Consider the following 18,701-nt stretch of genomic DNA (forward strand, 5'->3'; position numbering starts at 1 on the left):
ATATATAAATATATATATATGTATATATATATATATATATATGAGTCATTATATTTTAGAACAATTATTTCCTCGAGTTTTTTTATGCTGTGCAACTGACAGGATATTTGTTCTTACCATAGTTGTTATGATGCGTAACCGTGGATGCGTGCTGCGAGACTGGCATTCAGCAACAAGACATGAAATGAGTTACAACGTTTAGTTTCCCTACAAGATAATCAAGTACTTTCAAAACTAAATTGAATTGAAGAAGTGTCTCCACCCATAAATTAACACTTTTTTGAGTGTTTTATTTAGTCCCAGCAGCAGGCGTTGTGTCCTTCAGTCGCTCTTCTTGTGCCTGACCTATTTGGCGCTGGGATCCTTAATGATGGAGCCCAGATTTCCTAAGACGGAGGGAAGGCCAGGTTGTACAAGAAAGGACAGCTACAGGGTTTGCATGCTTATTTATGACTGCAAATTAAAGCCTCACGATGAGATCCGATGGGCGGCAGACGCTGAACTTTTCGTAGCCTGAAGGTGAGGATGTGGTGGAAGTGAGGTCGGCTTTGGGGGAAAGAGGGAGAGCCGATAAATCTTTTGTGTTTCACAGACTCCGTTTCTTTCTTCCTGTATCAATGCTGGTAACCAATAAAGAAAAGAGCGGTGTAATGCGAGGCGACCGTTAAGCCTGGTCTTTTTATATTTTAAACAAAAACTGTAATCTTTTGAAGTTTTGTGTTTTCATCACCAGTTTATTTTTTTATACACATCCTTTTTTTGTTTTTTGAAACACAAAACCCAACTTTACTGGTTCTGCTCGGGGGTTCTGCTTTCAGGGTGACTTAAGGTTCTGCCTCCAGGTCGTCATGACTGTAACGCGTGGGAGGACTGAGGAGAAGAGGAGGGAGGGGGGAGCTGTCGGCCATGATAACCAGGAAAATGCTTTAAATCTTTTAAAATCCAAAACCTGATGTTTTGACAAGTGCCGGAACGATTTCACATCGCCTTTAGCAAAGTATTGGATCAGAAACAGATCTGTAAACTGTCAGAGGAAATGTAAGATGTATCCGAGTTCGCAGCTAATTAAAATCGTCCAATACATAAAATGATATGGCAGAAACAGTTGAACAGCAACTCATGTAAGTACATTACTGCTTAAATCTCCTTTAATACGGTAAAAAAAACTCCCAGCTCCCATTTAGTCTTTTTAGTACTTTTGATTCAACGTGGAGATTAGATCATTAGCAACTTTTTCTTTTTTTTTTCCTCCAGAGCCGAGGACAGATTTTAATCAGAACAGTTTTAGCCCTAAAGCATTCCAGCTTATCGGATCAGCTCATCTGTGAGGAGGGAGGCTGGCGGTTCTTACTGAGCGCTCTGGAGTGGTCTGGGTTTCTGATGCCTTTCGCCCGCAGCCTTTGTAGCAGCACCGTGGAGGACTGCTGCTTCACCAAGTAAACCGCCATGGAGTAACTCTGCACACACAAATTAAGACACAACATCAGTCACAGCCAGTAAAAGTCAAAAAGAGCTGATTTACAACTCATTAGTTATCGGTAACACTTTATTTGAGGGGTTGTGCATAAGACTGACATGACACTGTCATAAACATGACATAACATCTGTCATGACATAAAGAAGTATTTATGAATGTCTATGACAGTTGTCATGAAGTGTCTTTTGGTAAATAATGACACTTTTAATGCAAAGTTGCTCTAAAWGTTGCATTGAAATCCATTAAAAATGCCAACTTTGCATTAAATTATCATAACTTACAAAATCATGCAAATTTGGCATTTTTAATGGACTTTCAATGCAACTTTTAGAGCAACTTTGCATTAAAGTGTTATTATTTACTGAATGACACTTCATGACAACTGTCATAGACATTCATAAATACTTCTTTATGTCATGACAGATGTTATGTCATGTTAGTCTTATGCACACCCCTTCAAATAAAGTGTTACCATGTTGCAAAAGTGGATGTATTTTCAGGATTCGTTTTACTTAATCCTAGTTTAAGTAAAACTAGGATTTTAAAAATTAAAGTGTAATTTTTACATGTTAAGAATTACATGTTAATTTCTAACATGCAATTTTAAAAGTTAAAATTCAGCTGAATTTTAAGCTTCTAAACACAGTCAAACTTTGTCTCACTGGTTGTCTAGTTATCAAACTGTGAAATGCCTCAATGAACGAACTGAGCTCTTGTTGGTCAAATAATTTGAAACGTGACAAACGTGTGAATGCGATTTTAAACTTTACAGCCATGCTTATAGAAAGGATGAATATTTCTGAAAACTAACAAACGATGACAGCAGAGGGGAACATTCAGGTTGTTTAATACAAAAAGAAAAAAAAACAAATGTTCATGTGAACAGTTTTAGTGACATTTTTATGTTAAGAAATTAAAAAATATTTGAAACTTTCAGAAAAAAAGGGGATAAAAATGTGAAATCAGAGGATTTTTAGTTACAATAAAAGTTATCAATAAGAGTTTATACACAAGAATCAAATTTTATTCTCTTTTCTATAATTATTACATTTGCTTAGCATAAATGCTGCCTCATACCTTCTGATTGTAGTTGGCTATGCTATGCCAGCTTGAGAAGGAGCTTGATGAATTTGACTGACAGCCAACCAGAAAGACGAGCATGGCAAATTTTAGTAAATTATTTTACCTTATATTTTATAATAATGATGAAAAAACAGATTGGATTTTCTCAGACCCCTCCACTTTGAAAAACTCGGTCCTAGGCACTGAGAAAGAACCGGCGGGTTTAGCTCCTACCCTTCCGATCTCTGCAGTCCACGATACCACGATGGTGTTTGGGACCGTGGTGGACAATCTGACAAGTGAGGTAATGTTGATCGGCCGGCTCGGCCGCTTGGGCTCGACGCCGTTTTTGGTTGGAGGAAGATAACCCTGAAAGCCAGAAAGACACGTGAGACTCGCGGTGAATCTCGCTGAACGTTGACGTCTGCAGACGCCGAGTCGGCCAGGACTCCTCACCGGCAGGTTGCATGGCTTCCCGTTGACTTTGACACAGAGGTTGGGAGGGAAATGGTCTTCCTGAGGACAGCTTGTCTCCGACAGGCAGAACCGGAGCTGAACCTGAACTGAGAAGTCACATTTGGTCCCCGAGATGTCCCTGTGAGGAAAGGCGACGACTGTCATCAGCGCAACCTGACATGTTGTGGGTTATTACTCAACGGCGGTGCAATAATCAGCGCTGTACTGACATGGAGCTGCTGATCTGCTGGACCTGCTGTGGCGTTAACGCGAAGGCGAAACACGTCTCCTGAAACCGCTGGCTGTTGTCTGACGCTGCGGAGAATCAAAGACAGAAGAGAGGGGTTACTAGTAGTGGAAGTATCAAAACTCAACTTCATCTTAACTTTAAGTAAAAAGGGAATATATAACTAAAAAAAAATGCGTCAATTTGATGGGCGGGGTACGTCAAGATCAGGTATGAAAGCTTAAGCAAAGTTTAAATTTGAAATAATATTCAATAACAAAGCCACGCCACGTATTGTCTTACAGACCACACATTATTTTTTAAAACCGTGTTTTCTTTCACCGTTTCCAAACCTCTTGATTTTACATTTGCTGATAAAATTCTGCTTGATCGATGACCTCAATGTGTGACTCCTTCTGTTCATAAAACCAAAACTGAGAGTGAATAGCAACAGTAAGCCGCTGTGCTAAAAAATAAAAAGCAATAGGGGAGCGAAGACGTCTGCTCACAGCAGGGCGCTGAGATTTTCATTCTTGAAGAAAATCATTATGCGGTTGATCTCATCTGCAGTGGAAAGACCTGCTAACGAGCGGCTGGATGTCAGAGGGAGACCTCACACTGAGGTGAGGATAAAAACCTGCTCTATTTATAGGCCCACCCACAGGTGGTGGAAATAACCGGAGCTCCTAACCTCGGCCAGCAGGTTCGCAAAGTTAGAGAATAAGTTAGTGTGGGAGGTTAGCAAGAGACAAAGAGGTGCTCTGTATTTAAATATATTTGCAAAACTGAGCTACAATGGCTGTATTTTACTTCTCTGAGCATTTCTTCTCCTACCAGGGGACTGTAGGAGCTTTGTCTGGACATAAAACTTCCTCAAAGGTAAAAAGGTTTGGAATAATTGTTTCACAGAGGTTTTTCATGAGCTGCTTAGTCGTCTGGGTCCTGCTTCCTTACGCTTCCTTTCAGATGCCTGATGATTGTCTTGTGGCTAAACCGATGCATTATAAAGAAAGCATGAGCATCCTGACTTGGGCCGGGAAGTTTTGGGTCTTTATAAGTGGATGACTTAGAGAAAAGAAGCCAAAATGAGGCGCTTCGGTATAAAATACAGCTCATAAATAACTACGGAGACACTCTGGGTTCCCCTCATATGACAGATTTTTAGAAGATATGCCAAACTATTTTTAACCAGAAAAGAAACCAAAAAAAAAAAAAAAAAAAAGAAGCAGCCTCACAGCTTGGGGCATTAAGAATATGGAGCATGCAGAATGCAAGCAAGCTGGGGCTGATCTGTCCAAAGGTGCAAAAAATTACAGTTATTACTCACCAACACGTCAGCACTCGTTTTAAATGATTGCATCTTAAACGGCATTATTAAAGCTGCAGCATGTGGTACTTTTAAAACTCAGAGAGGCAAGTAAACATAATGTGAATGTTTTAATGAGGACGCCGGAGTGTCCAGAGAGATCTCAGATGTACGGAAAGATGCTGGAAAGAGAGAAAGACTCTGGCTGGGATTTGGACCAATGACCTTCTTCCTGTAATCTCAAAAATGAGTCTCAACAGAGCGCAGCTGAATTTCACAGTGTTCTGGATGAGAATTAATTGTGCCTTTGTGTGTATTTTAACAAAAAATACATAGTTTTTTGTAGTTTTTTTTTTTTTTTTTGCTACTACTATTCAACTTTTTCTATTTTTTTTGGAATAGATTTTATTAAACTCGAACCTTTTGCATAACTCTGGAAACCCAGTCCGGAGCATGTGAAACTGCACGGCCACGTACACAAACACAAACTCTCAGCAGGATTAGGTCCACGCCGGTAATTTATTTCCATGTAGGCGTTGAGGGGGCTGAGAGCTATAGTTCCTGTGGAGGATTTAACAGACCAATCCTGTTCCTCCTACCGTCAGCCGTTCAAAATGCGACTAATTTTCTCAGTAATGACCCATCTCGCCTCCCACTCCTTATCATTCGTGTGCAACGCGTTTAACTTTACATCCATGTCGCTGTGTACTTTGAGCTGCAGCCTGTGTGCTGCAGAACAAACAGTGTGAGTGTGAGTGTGCTTTCGAACAACAGTCTCTCTCCTCTCCGGGCACACAGGTTATAAATAGAAAGTGCTCTATCTCCCCTCCTCTCTCTCTCTCTCTCTCTCTCTCTCTCTCTCTCTGTCTCTCTCTCTCTGTCTCTCTCTCTCTGTCTCTCTCTCTCTCTCTCTCTCTCTCTCTGTCTCTCTCTCTCTCTCTCACTCTCCAATCACTCTGAAACTCACCCTCTTGTCTGTGGTAGTAGATTTTTTTTTTTGCTAGTGTTTCAGTGTGCCTGGCCAGGAGATCCAAGATGGACTCCATCTCCAGACAAAACTTAAGACAAAGGTTTATTTAAGATGTAAAACAAAATGTTTGATCAACTTAATGAGGAGGAAATACTGTAATAGATGCATTAAAAACTGTGAATTGGAACCACAAAGCTGCTCTTTCTCCCCCTGTTATTTACGCTGAAATAGGATCTGTCACATTTATCCCCTATTCTCTGAAACTCAAGGTCCCCATGACGGTGCACACTTCCTTAAAAGGAGAAATTATAAGCACTTTATTTGCCGTTAGAGGGCAGGATCATCTTTCTCAGGTAAATACGAACTAGTCTCAGCGTCCGGTTAACTTAGTTCTGCATAAACACCAGAAAAAAAGGGAGGCTTTTTGAGTCCAAAACCAACAAAATCTGCCTCCCAGCTGCAGTGAAGCTCATTAATGAAGAATGCTGTTTACAGGAGGATGACAGGGATAACCACACAGGATGATGGAAAGTAGCGAGGGGACAGCGGAGTTTAAAATCTGTCATCTTCGGACTGATAACCAGGCCGAAGAGACACTTTGATGCGGTAAGTGCATTTTTCTGTCGTCGCCGTTTCGCTTAGCAGCAGCAACAAACTGCACCTAACATTAAGCTGCACAAAAAGCAAAGAGTTTTTATTTTATGTCCACAGGGATAACCTCGGCATCTCATCGAAACCCAGGCTCCATAAAAAAAAACAACAACATTGTTTCACGTGACGCACAAATAACTTTCCTTCCTCTGTTTTGTTTTTCCGTACTTATGCATGGCCGGAAAATATTTGAATCAAATTCCTAAAAAACCTGGACCGGCAGATTCAGCTGAGCTCGGATCAGGAAGCCAGCCTCTAAATTGAACCGCGGCATCAGGTGTTCAGCAGCAGACAAACATTAACATCAGACACCAGAGACAATTTCCACCCTGGCTCATTATTAATGACCTGTTTCCTTTCCCCAGTTCAGTTCAGGTGTTGCTCCTGTAAATCAGCACCAGCTCTGGGATCTAGATTTTGTTTTTTACATTCCTTATTTGCTCCAGATTTTAAATAATGATTAGGATGAATGTAACTGAGGACAGAGGCAGAGATATCGCTTTGTACCTCCTAATCCACCGAACCTTCACTTTATTGTTACCAAATGGAAATAATTTCCTCAAAATTTTCTTCCCTTAGTGATGAAGTTAACTAAGCATAACATGTAGTTACTTGTTTTTGCTTAATGGCACTAATAATCAGCATATTAAGTAGTACACTCCTGGGCTGACACTAACACAACTTTAGATTACATCAGCATATGTAATCACTCAGGGCAGAGCATCAGACATTTATTCTGTTATTTGTCTCTAAATCATTGTGTGGAACATTTACGGATAAAGAAACCTGATTCTCTGTGTTTTTTTTTTTCTTCTTTTTTCGCCGCAAAAGCTGCTCTGCTGCCAGGCCAGGGCTGGCTATTACCAGCTTCTGCAACAACAACAACAAAAAAAACATTTTCCAGCAGAAAACCATCAGCTTTTCTTTTTGCATCTACCTGCAGACCATTTTAGAAAATGTTGTTTTTAAAATCGGTGCGTATCAATGCTCTCTCTAATCGTAGCTGATTATTTATGAGCAGCGCTGCAAATGGAGTCACACACACCGTCTCACACTGCGTTCATTAACACCACCTGGTGATATTAAAACTACCCAACAGACTAAATGAATCGAGTTGCAAACATTGCGGATTGTTCTGGAAACGGTATGGACCCACATGTAATGTGACAAACGATTGTCATAAACAGGAGGAAAAAAATAAGTAAATGAGTCGGTGGTTCTGTGTTATTCCAGTAAGAATCTGGTTGTTTCATTCTTGCTGTGCCTCAGTGTTTTTTCTTTTTTCTTTTTTTAATTGTTGTTGTCGTTGCCTGCGTTCAGGTTCGATTTGCTCTGGATCGTTCTCACGCCGCACTTTTAAGAGCATACCAATCCAGTTGAACAATGCTGCGCCGTTACCAAAGCGCCTTTCTAGACAAACAGAGAAGACTTCGATTAAAGTGGACTGTGAATGCTCCCTTAAAATGTTTTAATGACATTTCCATGTGGTCCAGAGTTCCACTGGTTTGGCTCACACCAGACTTCAGATGGCAGACTTAAAGAAGCCAACAAAACCGACTCTGGTCCATACAGCAGTAACGTTCTTATCACAGCGTCGGGCCCGTGGCGGACTGACCGCGGCACTGATGCTTTATGCTGCACAATCAGTTGCTAGCCTCTGGAAAGTGTGTTGGAAAGTGAAGCGCTCTAGCTGGATTTTCCACACATCAGTGAACAATTTATTGACCGGATCCCGAGCGATCAAACTTTTAAACGTTTATGGTCAGTCTGCGCACCAGATCTCAGCGGAGGTCTGTCCCTTACAAACGTGCCCAAACCGACCGATAGGATGTGTCGTTTGCATAACATTTTTTTACTAGAGCTTGGTCACATATTTTGTAACTTTCTCGTTTACCGTACAACTTCTCATGTGAACTATCCAATCCTCCTCTGTGAGAAGAAAAAAAAGAAAGGGAGCGAGCCGTTTGCTAGCTTGTGGCTACCGCGGCGCACGATTTTGAAACAAATGAGCTTTCTAACAACGCAAGAAGCACAAGCCCAGAAAGTCTGAGCTGCTGATTTCATTCTGCCTTTAAGAGAAATTGCATGAGCTAAACTTCAGAGAATGTGCTTCACCGTATAGTCCGTCTTCAGAACAACAAAGACCAGCTGGAGTTTATTAACTTGTTAGTGGCTTTGCTACTTTTTTTTTTTTTTCCCCTCTGCACCACAGGCACAAACACACAAAAAGCCTGCCAGGCATTGTGCACCAACACAAGATAAAACAACATTCAGCAGCAGAACAAAGCCAGAAATTCTTTCTTGTGTCAGTCAAAAGCGAAATTCTGACGTTGGACAGGATCCGCAACAAAAGGTCAGAACTGGATGTTTCGCCCACACTTCAACACAATGACAACTAAAAATTGTTCCGCAAACGTTACTTTGCTGCCCCTCTGACAGCAGTAATTACCTTCATTATCTGCATATGGATGTTGTAAAGTAAGAAAAACTGACAAGGCTCATTTAGGGCCACTAAGGCTGGCATTTAAGGTGTCTGGGCAGTCAGCTTGCTCTGCAATCTCCATTACCAAACGCATAAGGCATTTCAAATCGCCTTTAGGCCATGGCTTTATATAAAAAAATAAATAAAAATCCACATGGACATAATTTTATCCTTCATTCACTGCAAAAAAAACGAACAAAAAAAAAACCCCTCTTAAATGAGTCTCTAGAGGAGGAAAATATTTTTTGCAGGAGACGAACGAAAGGAGCGGAGCTGCAAATGTTTACGATTTTAAAAAGGGTTGAATGTGTCTGATCAAACAACTCGCAGAGCTGATGATGAACCAACTCAGACAGAATAATGCAGGTTTAATAGGCTCGGAGAGATGGAGGCCATTCACAGCAAGCTGTTTATAGTTGAGTGCAGCCAAGGCTCTTTTTGTTGATGTTCATTTGCGAGAAGGCGGAGTTGTTGACAACGAAATGAAAATTTTAGCTGGAGGAGGGTCACACAGAGGTCAGAGTACGAGACCGGTAAATATCGGCTTGTGCTTTCGCACACAGCGGAGTGGTCAAAGGGCTGTGTATAGGAGACAGAAATACCCACCATGACGGCCTAAACAAATTATATAACAAAGCTGTACACACAAGTTTCTTTGATCTAAAAACTTTTCTCCACCTTTAATGTGACTCAACTGAAACACAAACAAATCTGTTAGCTGAAGCAGCTTTGAACTAGATGATTAATGTGACTCAAATAGTTTACTGGTCCTTTTAATTCAGTTTCACCATCTATTGCGAGATAACGCAAAAAAAAAAAAAAAAAAAAATCTCCCTTGGGGGCTCCGTAGAAGATCATATCAGACGAATAAAAAACTAAACAAAACAGAAATATGGATTTAATGAAAAGTTTATGTCTAATATTTGCTAACAAGTGATTTTCAGAAGATGCTTTTAATCTGACAGACCAACCCCAGCTGAACACACATTCTCATCGATTGACTGCAGCACAGGGGGAAACCCCCCCCCCAAAAAACTGTTATCAATAATTGGAGAAAATATGGGAAAACGGACAGACTACAAACACCGAACGTTTCTCTGAAACTGATGAAAGGACTAGAAGCAAATCGGTGAGAGGCTGACAGCAACACTGAAGAACTTTATGGCAATTACTGCCAACGTTCTTCATTCTGCATGAGATTACAACAAACTCCTGAAATCTTTGTGTGGACAAGAGATGTAAGAGATATTTTGCAAGGCAGAGTGGGAAGAAAATATGACCACATTAAGATCTGGTATGCTGACAGACTATTAGCATAATGCACAAATTAAAACAAAAAGCTGATTCAGCAAAGTATGAGTTTAAGGGTGTGCACACATTTATGCAACTGCGTCATTGTAGCTTAATTACATTTTTATATTCCCACTCCAATAAACAAAGCTGTGAAATAGAAAAATAAATAAAAAAGGGTGTGGTAATGTATTATATGTGTAAAAGCTGGACTGCGTTATCTTACACTAAATACTAAATTACTTAAAGCACGTTTTTTGATCTTCTATAGCTTTTTCACCAATATTCATAAAAGAAGCATCTAAATCATCCATAGCCAAGGAGTCAAATAAAACAGTTTAGCTTTGTCTTTTGAAATTGTTTTGTACAGTAATGCATATATTGCTGTAAAATGGCTCACTAAAATTCCACTACACTTTTCAGAGATTCTGACTTTCATATACAAGGTAATGGAATAAGGATTCAAGCCTGAACCTTATGAATTCTCTAAATAAAGGTCCCTGTTGCCATAATAACCTTTAAAAATTACAACTCTAAACTTTTTAATACCACCTAGAAACCCTGGATTTCATTCTTTTGTTAGCAGCGGAAGCACAAAACGAGATGCCCCACGGTCACGTCCTGCTATTGTTACGACGAACCAGGAAAATGATCAATGTGCTGCATTTGATTAGATCTACTCTGTGAACTTTAAGAGTGAAATCTCATGTGGAAGGCCAGACCTCATATTTGAGTTTATGATTCAATAATTCAAAACCGATACAGCTGCACTGTGCTGCTTTGATGGAAGCGAGCTGATAATTACATTCTGACAAGTTATTTCACAATAAAATAGCTGATATGACTGAAGGGTGAAACTGCTTCTGATGCCAAGTTTCGAAAGCTTGGCATCAGCCAATCAGCAGGAGAAAAGAGCCGCAGAAAAACAACAAAGCGTCTTAATAAAATAAATTAAATCTTATTCCATTAGCAGTAATAACCTCTCTCTAAAGGCAGCCTGTCATACTAATAGAAAATGTGGCTTAGTTTTACTCATTTCCATTCTTTTGTATTTTTTTTAGTTTGTGTAATAAAGCAGAATATTTTAAATATTTAAGGAACTCGAGGAATGAAGCCGTGGATTTTCTCCTTTTATCAAAATGGACTCGGGCATGAAATAAATAATAGAAAAAGGGAACTAGACATTAGACAAAGCCTACCCAGCTACAGGCCACAGAGCAAACTTTATACTGCCCATTTGCACGGCTTTAAAGCTTGATGGCACTGATTTGCTGAGGACTCCAAACTGCTTGTGATTTTTGTTTTGGAAAGAAACGGAGAACATCTGTCGACAACAGCGATTAAAACCAAATCTAATGTTTATTATCTTAACTGGTGGAAAATGTTGCAACCGAGTTGTAAACTATACATTTTCTGTTGCTGAACAAATGTTGATCTATTTTTATAATTTAATGAAGCATTTTTTCCCTCCTTTTTGTTTAAAAAAAAGTTTTTAATGTTAATTACAAACCCTGCTGCTTATGGTTTTGCCCTAAACTTATTTATCTAACTAGATGCTCAGCCCACCGGTGCACTTTTGGCTTATCAAATAATTTATTGACACAGTCTAACTCCTGACTGTACAGGGATTGATTATATTTCACTCTATTAGCTATAGTGGAAGATTGGAAATAAACTATAATCACCCGACTCAGAATCATTCGTTCATGTAGGCGGGTCAGAATTTCCCTGATAAACTCTTGATTTCTTCTTAGAAACAATAAGTTACAGAAGAACTAATTTAATTTGTTTGCATTAATTAACATTACACTGTTACATTTTAATTTTATTTTAATCTGGTGGGAGTGAATGGTTTTAAGAGTGGCAGGAAAAGGCAGCAAAAAATGACGGCCGGTCCCAAAAATGTTGGTAGGATGGAGAATACAGCTGAGGGTGGGAATAAAATATTTTAATGAATCAAATAATATTATATTAATATTTTATTAGTATTAACCAGGAAAATCCCACTGAAATTAAAAATCTCTTTTACAATTTTTTTTTTTCAAATCAAACACAAAAATAGCAACTTAAACAATAAAATAAGTCTATGTCTTAACAGACATAAAAGTATGTATTAATTAAAATATGACATGAACACAGGCTTTGTCATGGAAAAAAAAGAATGAACTGCAGAGAGAGAAGAAAATGACTCCTTTACTTTAGGCCCAAACTTTGTTGAGGAAGAAATAAGAGAATATCTCACTGCCCAAAAATCTGATTACCCAGACCCAAACCAACGTGAGGAAATTGCACAGATAATCCTTACCTTCATAATAAAAGCATGCAAGTTTTATTTTGAGAGACCAATGTGTCACCAGAGAGAGCAAGTGATTTTTACTTATATTACTTAAAAAAACGTCACAAAGTGCTTCACAAGAATAAAATAAATGATAAAATAAATAATTAAAAGCCTGTATAAATGAGAGCAATTGGTGTCTGTGTGTATTTATTAAAAGAAAGACGCAACAGCAGCATTTTTACTTATTTTTATTACTACTCAGTAACCTATTTCTTCAATTGTTTCTTGGGAGTTTCATTTATTTTTGTAACATTATTACATTTTTTTTTTTTACATATGATGTATATTTTTTTACAGTGCAGTTATGTCATTTACATGCCAATTTAACAATAAAAAGAGATCTTTTTTTAAAATTTTTATTTAATGTGTTTTATTTATTCTGTTCTAGTTTACCTGCAATAAAACATTCAATGGATATACATTCATAGAGCCGTAAAGTGCAGCCTCTAGTTAAGTGGTGGGTGCAGACAGGATTGGTCACAGAAGTTGCAGGAGTGAAAGCGAGAGGTCAGGAAGGTCAGAAATCCAGCGGGAACAGAATAACCATGCAGGGCTCCATCAGAAGCTACGATTAGCCACTTAACGTATTTCTTTAATATCGACATCAGAAGTACACAGGCCCTGCATCCTGTGGAGTTTGTTTTTTCCCACCACCAAAGTGGGTCCAGTTCTAACTCAGGTCTGGAGAAAATGCTGCTTTTTAACAGCTTCTATAAAAACGCAGCTCTGGTTTTCCACTGCCGAGAGAGTCGAGATGCAGCGTCACTGAAAACGCCTCGTTCAGTAAAAACATTTTGTCTTTTTCTCCGTTTAATTCATAAATATCCCGCAGAGAACTGCAGGATCCAGAAGTTATTTCATCCACGTTCAGCATTTCTGATCATCCTTTGTGAAGCGTTTAATCTGTGAATATATGCAGATGTTCAGGTTTTTGCTGCCCTTGGTCGTAATTGTTTCCAGCTGAGGCTGAACTTCTATATTATTTATTTTTATGTATTGTGAACACACCACAGGATTTCAAGCGCAGTGGCGCTATCACTACCCCGTCAAAAACAAATCATTGTAAACTAAAAAAATAAATAAAGAAAAATCACATTTACTCAGCATTTTACCATAAAAAAAACTGTCATAACTACAGAGTGTTTTCTACTGTCAGTGAAAGAATAGTTTTTCTTTTGAATCCTGCAGAGATCTCAACCTGACAGACACACTGAGGGGATTGTTCCACATAACATGCATCATAAGACATAATGCAGACTGCTTAGCTGACTAAAGTCTAAATTAAAAAAAAGAAAATCCTAGTAAATAATAATAATAATCAAAAAAGAGGGTTGAAGGTCTAGATTTCACAAAAACAATCAATAAAAAGAGTCGACTTTGAAGAAGGGGAAACGCGCAATTTATTCAAAACCTCTGTCCTTTTCCGTAAGATATGCTGATTTAATCATCGTGCGTGTGCTTAATGATGGCCGCAATAAGGCATTTTTCTTTAAGAAGGACAGCCAACAATGGGGATGAGACAGAGTGCAACCCGTGAGGTCGTCATGGTAATCAAGGAGAGGATGGAGGAGCTAAGACCATCGAGCGGAGGATGCTGGCAGGGCTGAGCTGTGGGCTGCCTAACCTTTATTCCCCAGAGTGATAAGACTCAGCAGAGAGCACAGGACTGCACCACAGGGAGGGATAATGACACAGAGAGGGGGGAGGCAGAGGAGAGCAAGATGGTGTGAGAGTGATAATAACTACATTTATATGCACAGAAGAAACCCAGGTATTGAGACAAATCAGTGTGAGGCAGGAAACCTGAGAACACGCTCCGACAGAGTGCTGCGTTTCTCTAACTATAAACTAGATGTATATACACAGCATTAAGCATTCAAACACTCCTCTACATGCGTTAAGCTCAGCGGTCGTAGTTTAGTCTCATGAGTTGGATTGTTTGTTTGTAGCAGAGGGCGTTTTAGCATGGAAAACTCATGTCTGGCATCACATTTGATTTTTTTTTTTTCTTTCTTTTTTCGGGAGGTTGTTTTATTGCACATTTTCATTACCTCAATTGGTTGTGGGAGAGAAGCTCATATGACACAAATCCAGTTTTGTATTTAAAAAAAAAAAAAAGAGAGCCAGAAGCATTCCAGTCAAATCCACTTAGCTAGAACCTACAAAACAAAGCCTCAGTTCTTATTAAATCCAATTTAGGGACTTGGGAAATATCTTAGAAAACAGCACAAGTCATCTATAGGGGCAAAAATAAATTACTGCCTCTGACCAGTGAAGTGTTGTTAAAATTTAGGCAAAGAGTAATGTAATCATCACCCAGTTAAAGGGGCAGATTTATGAAGCAGCTGCTGTCGGGAACCGAAAGGAAAAAAAAAAAAAAAAGAATCAGAGTTTGAGCTGGACAAAAATCAGTCCAGCTCTTTCATTTGTTACCCAACTTTTGCTAGAAAAGATAAAGGTAATTTTATTTATTTACATGATTTAGAGGAAATACAAACAAAATAAAAGAAAAGTGAGAGAAAAACAAATTTATTAACTAGTCAATTAATTTCTCTGGGTAAACTAATGGAAAAGAAAAGTATTGTTGTAGAAAAGAAGCACTAATTGCTTACTTTTATGAAAATCACTCACAGACCAACACAAGACAGCATCTATACACGCTATTATGTTACATATTTTGTTTTAGTTATTATTCTTATACAAATCAGTATTCACTTTGATATGAATCTGCTGATTGAACGTTGGCAACAAAATAGCTAAAACACCCAAAACGGTGAACGATTTTTTTAGGCACTGTATCTTCGTAATTTACCTTGCGTTCCAGTTGTGACATAAACTTTTGTACAACCTACTATGACATTTATTGTTTCATCAGAAAAGAAAATCCAGAGTAAGAGAGGCAGCAAATAAGGATAAGGGGGATGGGGAAAAAGAATAAAAGCAAAAAAAAAAAAAAAAAAAAAAAAAAAAACAGGGGACAAAAAAATAGGAGGAGAGCAAGAAACCAGCAAAGAAGAGAAGATATGTAGCTGTCTCAAAGCAAAAATATCTGCTTTATAAATGGGAATTAAACCTGGTTTAGAAGGTCTCAGCTATGAGGGTCGAAAGGGTTTGTCACCTCAAAGCTTCTCCTTCCGGCAAACACAAATATGTAGTTTCATCAAATGACGTACAAAATTCTCTGGTGAGTTTTTTTTTTTTTTCCTTTGTCAATCATCTTTTTGTGCTTCTCTGAGACCAGTAAGTGCAACACATGCATTATTTATCGGAAAGTCTGTTTCAAAAATATTGTAAGTGACAATGCTCGATTCAAATTCAAATAAGGGGAGGGTGGGTTCTGCAGGCACAGGTGTACGCCTGTGTGATTTCATCACTCTACATGCAAATTTCGACCAGGGATGGCCATGGAGAGGAGAGAGAGAGAAAGAGAAAAAGAGAGAGAGAGGAGGCAGAAAAGGAGGGAACACATGCAGGAAACGGGGAGAAGGAGTGAGGGAAAGTAAAGGAGAAGGATGGTGTGATGACAAAGCTGCAGGCGCAGTGTTTGTACATGCATCTGCAGGCAAATTAATCACAAGCCAGCCTCTTACTCCATTAAAATGCTAATGTAGGAAAATCTAGACATTTTCATATATTTGCAATATATCCCAGAGCCCAAAGATTGTTATTATGCTAAGTACAGGCTGGCTGCCGGATGTAATGCAAAGACAAATCTAACCAAGATAAAAACCCAGATGAAATGTCTCTTAAGTAATGAATTAAATCGTAAAGAAGAAGCATGAAAAATCACTGAAACTATGAGTCCTTGTGCAGTCAGACAGCAGAAGATTCTCAGTGATTCCCAAAGCGCGGCACTTCTTGATCAGCTGCTAAAAAACATACAGATGAGAGGATGGATGGGGGTCGTGTATCGTGAGATTTTGGGCAACAATCTCCTTCCCTAAACTCAGAAAGGGTCAGTGTCTGACCCAGTCCCTTTGCATTGCAAATGTGTGCAAAACTGTCAATATTCTGCAACATTTTTTTTTAAATTGCAATTTCTGTAATTCTGTAAAAAACAACAAAATTTAAATCATATGCGAATAAGTTTGTTGACAATTTAAATCATTAAAAAACATGCCGTGGTGCTCCACCTACTTCCTGTCATCTTCTTCCAGTGGCAACATGATCATGTGACTCGTGTGATACAAAAAAAGTGTTTCCATTGCACTTTTGCAAAATAAACCAATTTTCATACAGCCAAAAAAAAACTACCTTTCTATTGACAAAACTTTTCAACCAAAAACAAGTTTGTTTGTTTTTTTTTTTTTTTTTTTTTTTTTTTTTCAAAATTGGTGCGTTTCAATTAAGCAAATTTATTTCTGAAATGTTAATTTGCACTTTTATACGGTCAACGGAAAACGCAGCTACTGGCCTAAACACACAGAGAGCAAATAAGGAGTGGCTCCCTTCGAAGAATTTCAAGGTCCTGGAGTGGCCCAGCCGGTCTCCAGACATGAAACCAATATCAAATCTTTGGAGGGAGGTGCGACTCCATGTTGCCTAGCAACAGCCCTGAAACATGAAAGATCGGGAGAAGATTTGTATGGAGGAGCAGAGCAAAATCCCTGCTGCAGACCTGGTCGAGGACTGCAGGAAGAAACGTCTGACCTCTGGTTTCTGTACCACATGTTGTTCTATTGTATCAAATACTTCTTTCACGCAACAATTATTTAAAAGTCATACAGTGAGATTTTCTGGATTTTTATCTCAGACACCGTTTCTCACAGTTGAGACGTACCCACAGCAAAATTATAGACCTTCTTTGTGAAAGGAAAAACTTAATCAGCGGTATATCAGATACTTATTTTCTCCATTGTACGTGTGTGAGGTACCGGTTCTGTACATCCCTTTTATTTATGCATCAGACTTCAGCTCCACGGAGAACAGCTTCATGTTTTTGTAGAGTCTTCAAACGGCAACTAAAATATTCTATCCTTTTCTATCTTCGTGTCTGCACAGTCACATTCATAACGGGACTGTAAATATGCAAAAATTTGTCAATAACTTTGCAATAATACGCAAAGAGTATACTGGGTTGTGATGTAAAGCGAAATTTTTTAACTTTTCCACAGCAACAAAAAAAATCTAACCACATTTCAGCTGTGACTGTACAAGTCAAACCAAATTTTCACACCTGATAGTCGTTAAAACTCGATTGGTTGAGGACCAGAACTGCAACAATTGTTTTATTTTCAGCTGGCAACCAAACCTTTTGAAAAACCCCGTTTACCGCCTCGCTTGTGGTGCTCCAACTTATGAGGCATGAAAAACCTTTTGACTTGTTTCAGATAAACTACCATACACTTTAAAGAGAAAAGGCATGTCTGTTAGGGGGGCGGCGGGAAAACTTTTTTCACATGGCAAAATAAATGAATAAATCAAAAGAATCATGGTTTAGCACATCCTGAAACCTAGCCCACGACTGCACAACGCCTGAGACAAAATATTTATGCGATCATTTACGAGGGTAAAACGGCTTCTGCTGCGCTCGTTAACTGATAAACATTAACAGCCGCAGTCACGACCGATAATTACAAGAGACGTTTTAGGTTCTTTCAGCTTCATGGATTAAAAAAGCCCCGGTTCTATTTTCACTTCCAGTTCTAGGGGACCCAGAGTGTTTTGTGTTTATTCTGAACCCTTGAGAGAAGTTTCCTTCGCCCCGTCAGCCCATTTTTACCAGGAAGTGCGACACAGATGCTGGCAGGGAACCTTTTTATATAAACAGGCGAACTACAAATGTCGGTGTTTGCGCTGCCTGCCGCTGTGATTATTATAGGAACAATACGCTCATATAAATATCCACAACCTCTCTGATAATATTTTTGGGTCAGTTTCACGCTCACAAGATATTTTGATGAAAAAGATATGGAAAGAAAACAAACAGAAGTAGGGGAAGAAAAAAAAAAGGACTCAAACTGTAAAGATATGCAGCAACATAGAGGCTGAGCAGCAGGACTTGGTTTCCGTACACCTTGAATTTTTTTTTTTCACGTTTTGTCAAGTTACAACCACAAATATCAATGAATTTTGAAAAAAGTATTTTAGACAGTGAGGAGGAGGAACAAAAAAAAAGTTTGTAGCTGTTTTCTGAGAAGAAAAATGTTTGAATATCTGTATAAAAATTTTAATAGAAGCTGCCGATCGTTATATTGCAGTGGTGTTGACGAGTCGATGCAGGCGTTTCCTCAACGCTTTGCAGACGTGGAAGCGGATCCACGAGTCGGAGTAGATCAAGTGAAATAAGGAAACTGAAAACTGTGGCCGCATTTCTTATTCTTCCAGAGTTGAAGTTGAACTGAATCCCTTCCATTGCTGGATGATTAATGAATTTCTGTGAGATCAAAGTCAGACGTTTTATACATCTGACTCCTACAACAGCTGAAATGATTAATCGATTC

General features: G+C 38.8%; 1 protein-coding gene across 1 annotated transcript in view; it reads right to left on the bottom strand.

The window, feature by feature from the left end:
- Nucleotides 1–18,701, bottom strand: part of LOC103462108 (E3 SUMO-protein ligase PIAS1-like) — a 63,488-nt gene that overhangs the window by 9,618 nt on the left and 35,169 nt on the right. Inside the window, exons 3-6 of the mRNA XM_008404639.2 lie at nucleotides 3,226–3,310; nucleotides 2,996–3,134; nucleotides 2,774–2,908; nucleotides 1,352–1,457 (exon numbers count right to left, since the gene is read on the bottom strand). Coding sequence (XP_008402861.1) covers nucleotides 1,352–1,457; nucleotides 2,774–2,908; nucleotides 2,996–3,134; nucleotides 3,226–3,310 — 465 coding nt within the window. The remainder of the gene's footprint in view (nucleotides 1–1,351; nucleotides 1,458–2,773; nucleotides 2,909–2,995; nucleotides 3,135–3,225; nucleotides 3,311–18,701) is intronic.

Source organism: Poecilia reticulata, linkage group LG3, assembly GCF_000633615.1.
Source record: "Poecilia reticulata strain Guanapo linkage group LG3, Guppy_female_1.0+MT, whole genome shotgun sequence".
NCBI lineage: Eukaryota > Metazoa > Chordata > Actinopteri > Cyprinodontiformes > Poeciliidae > Poecilia > Poecilia reticulata.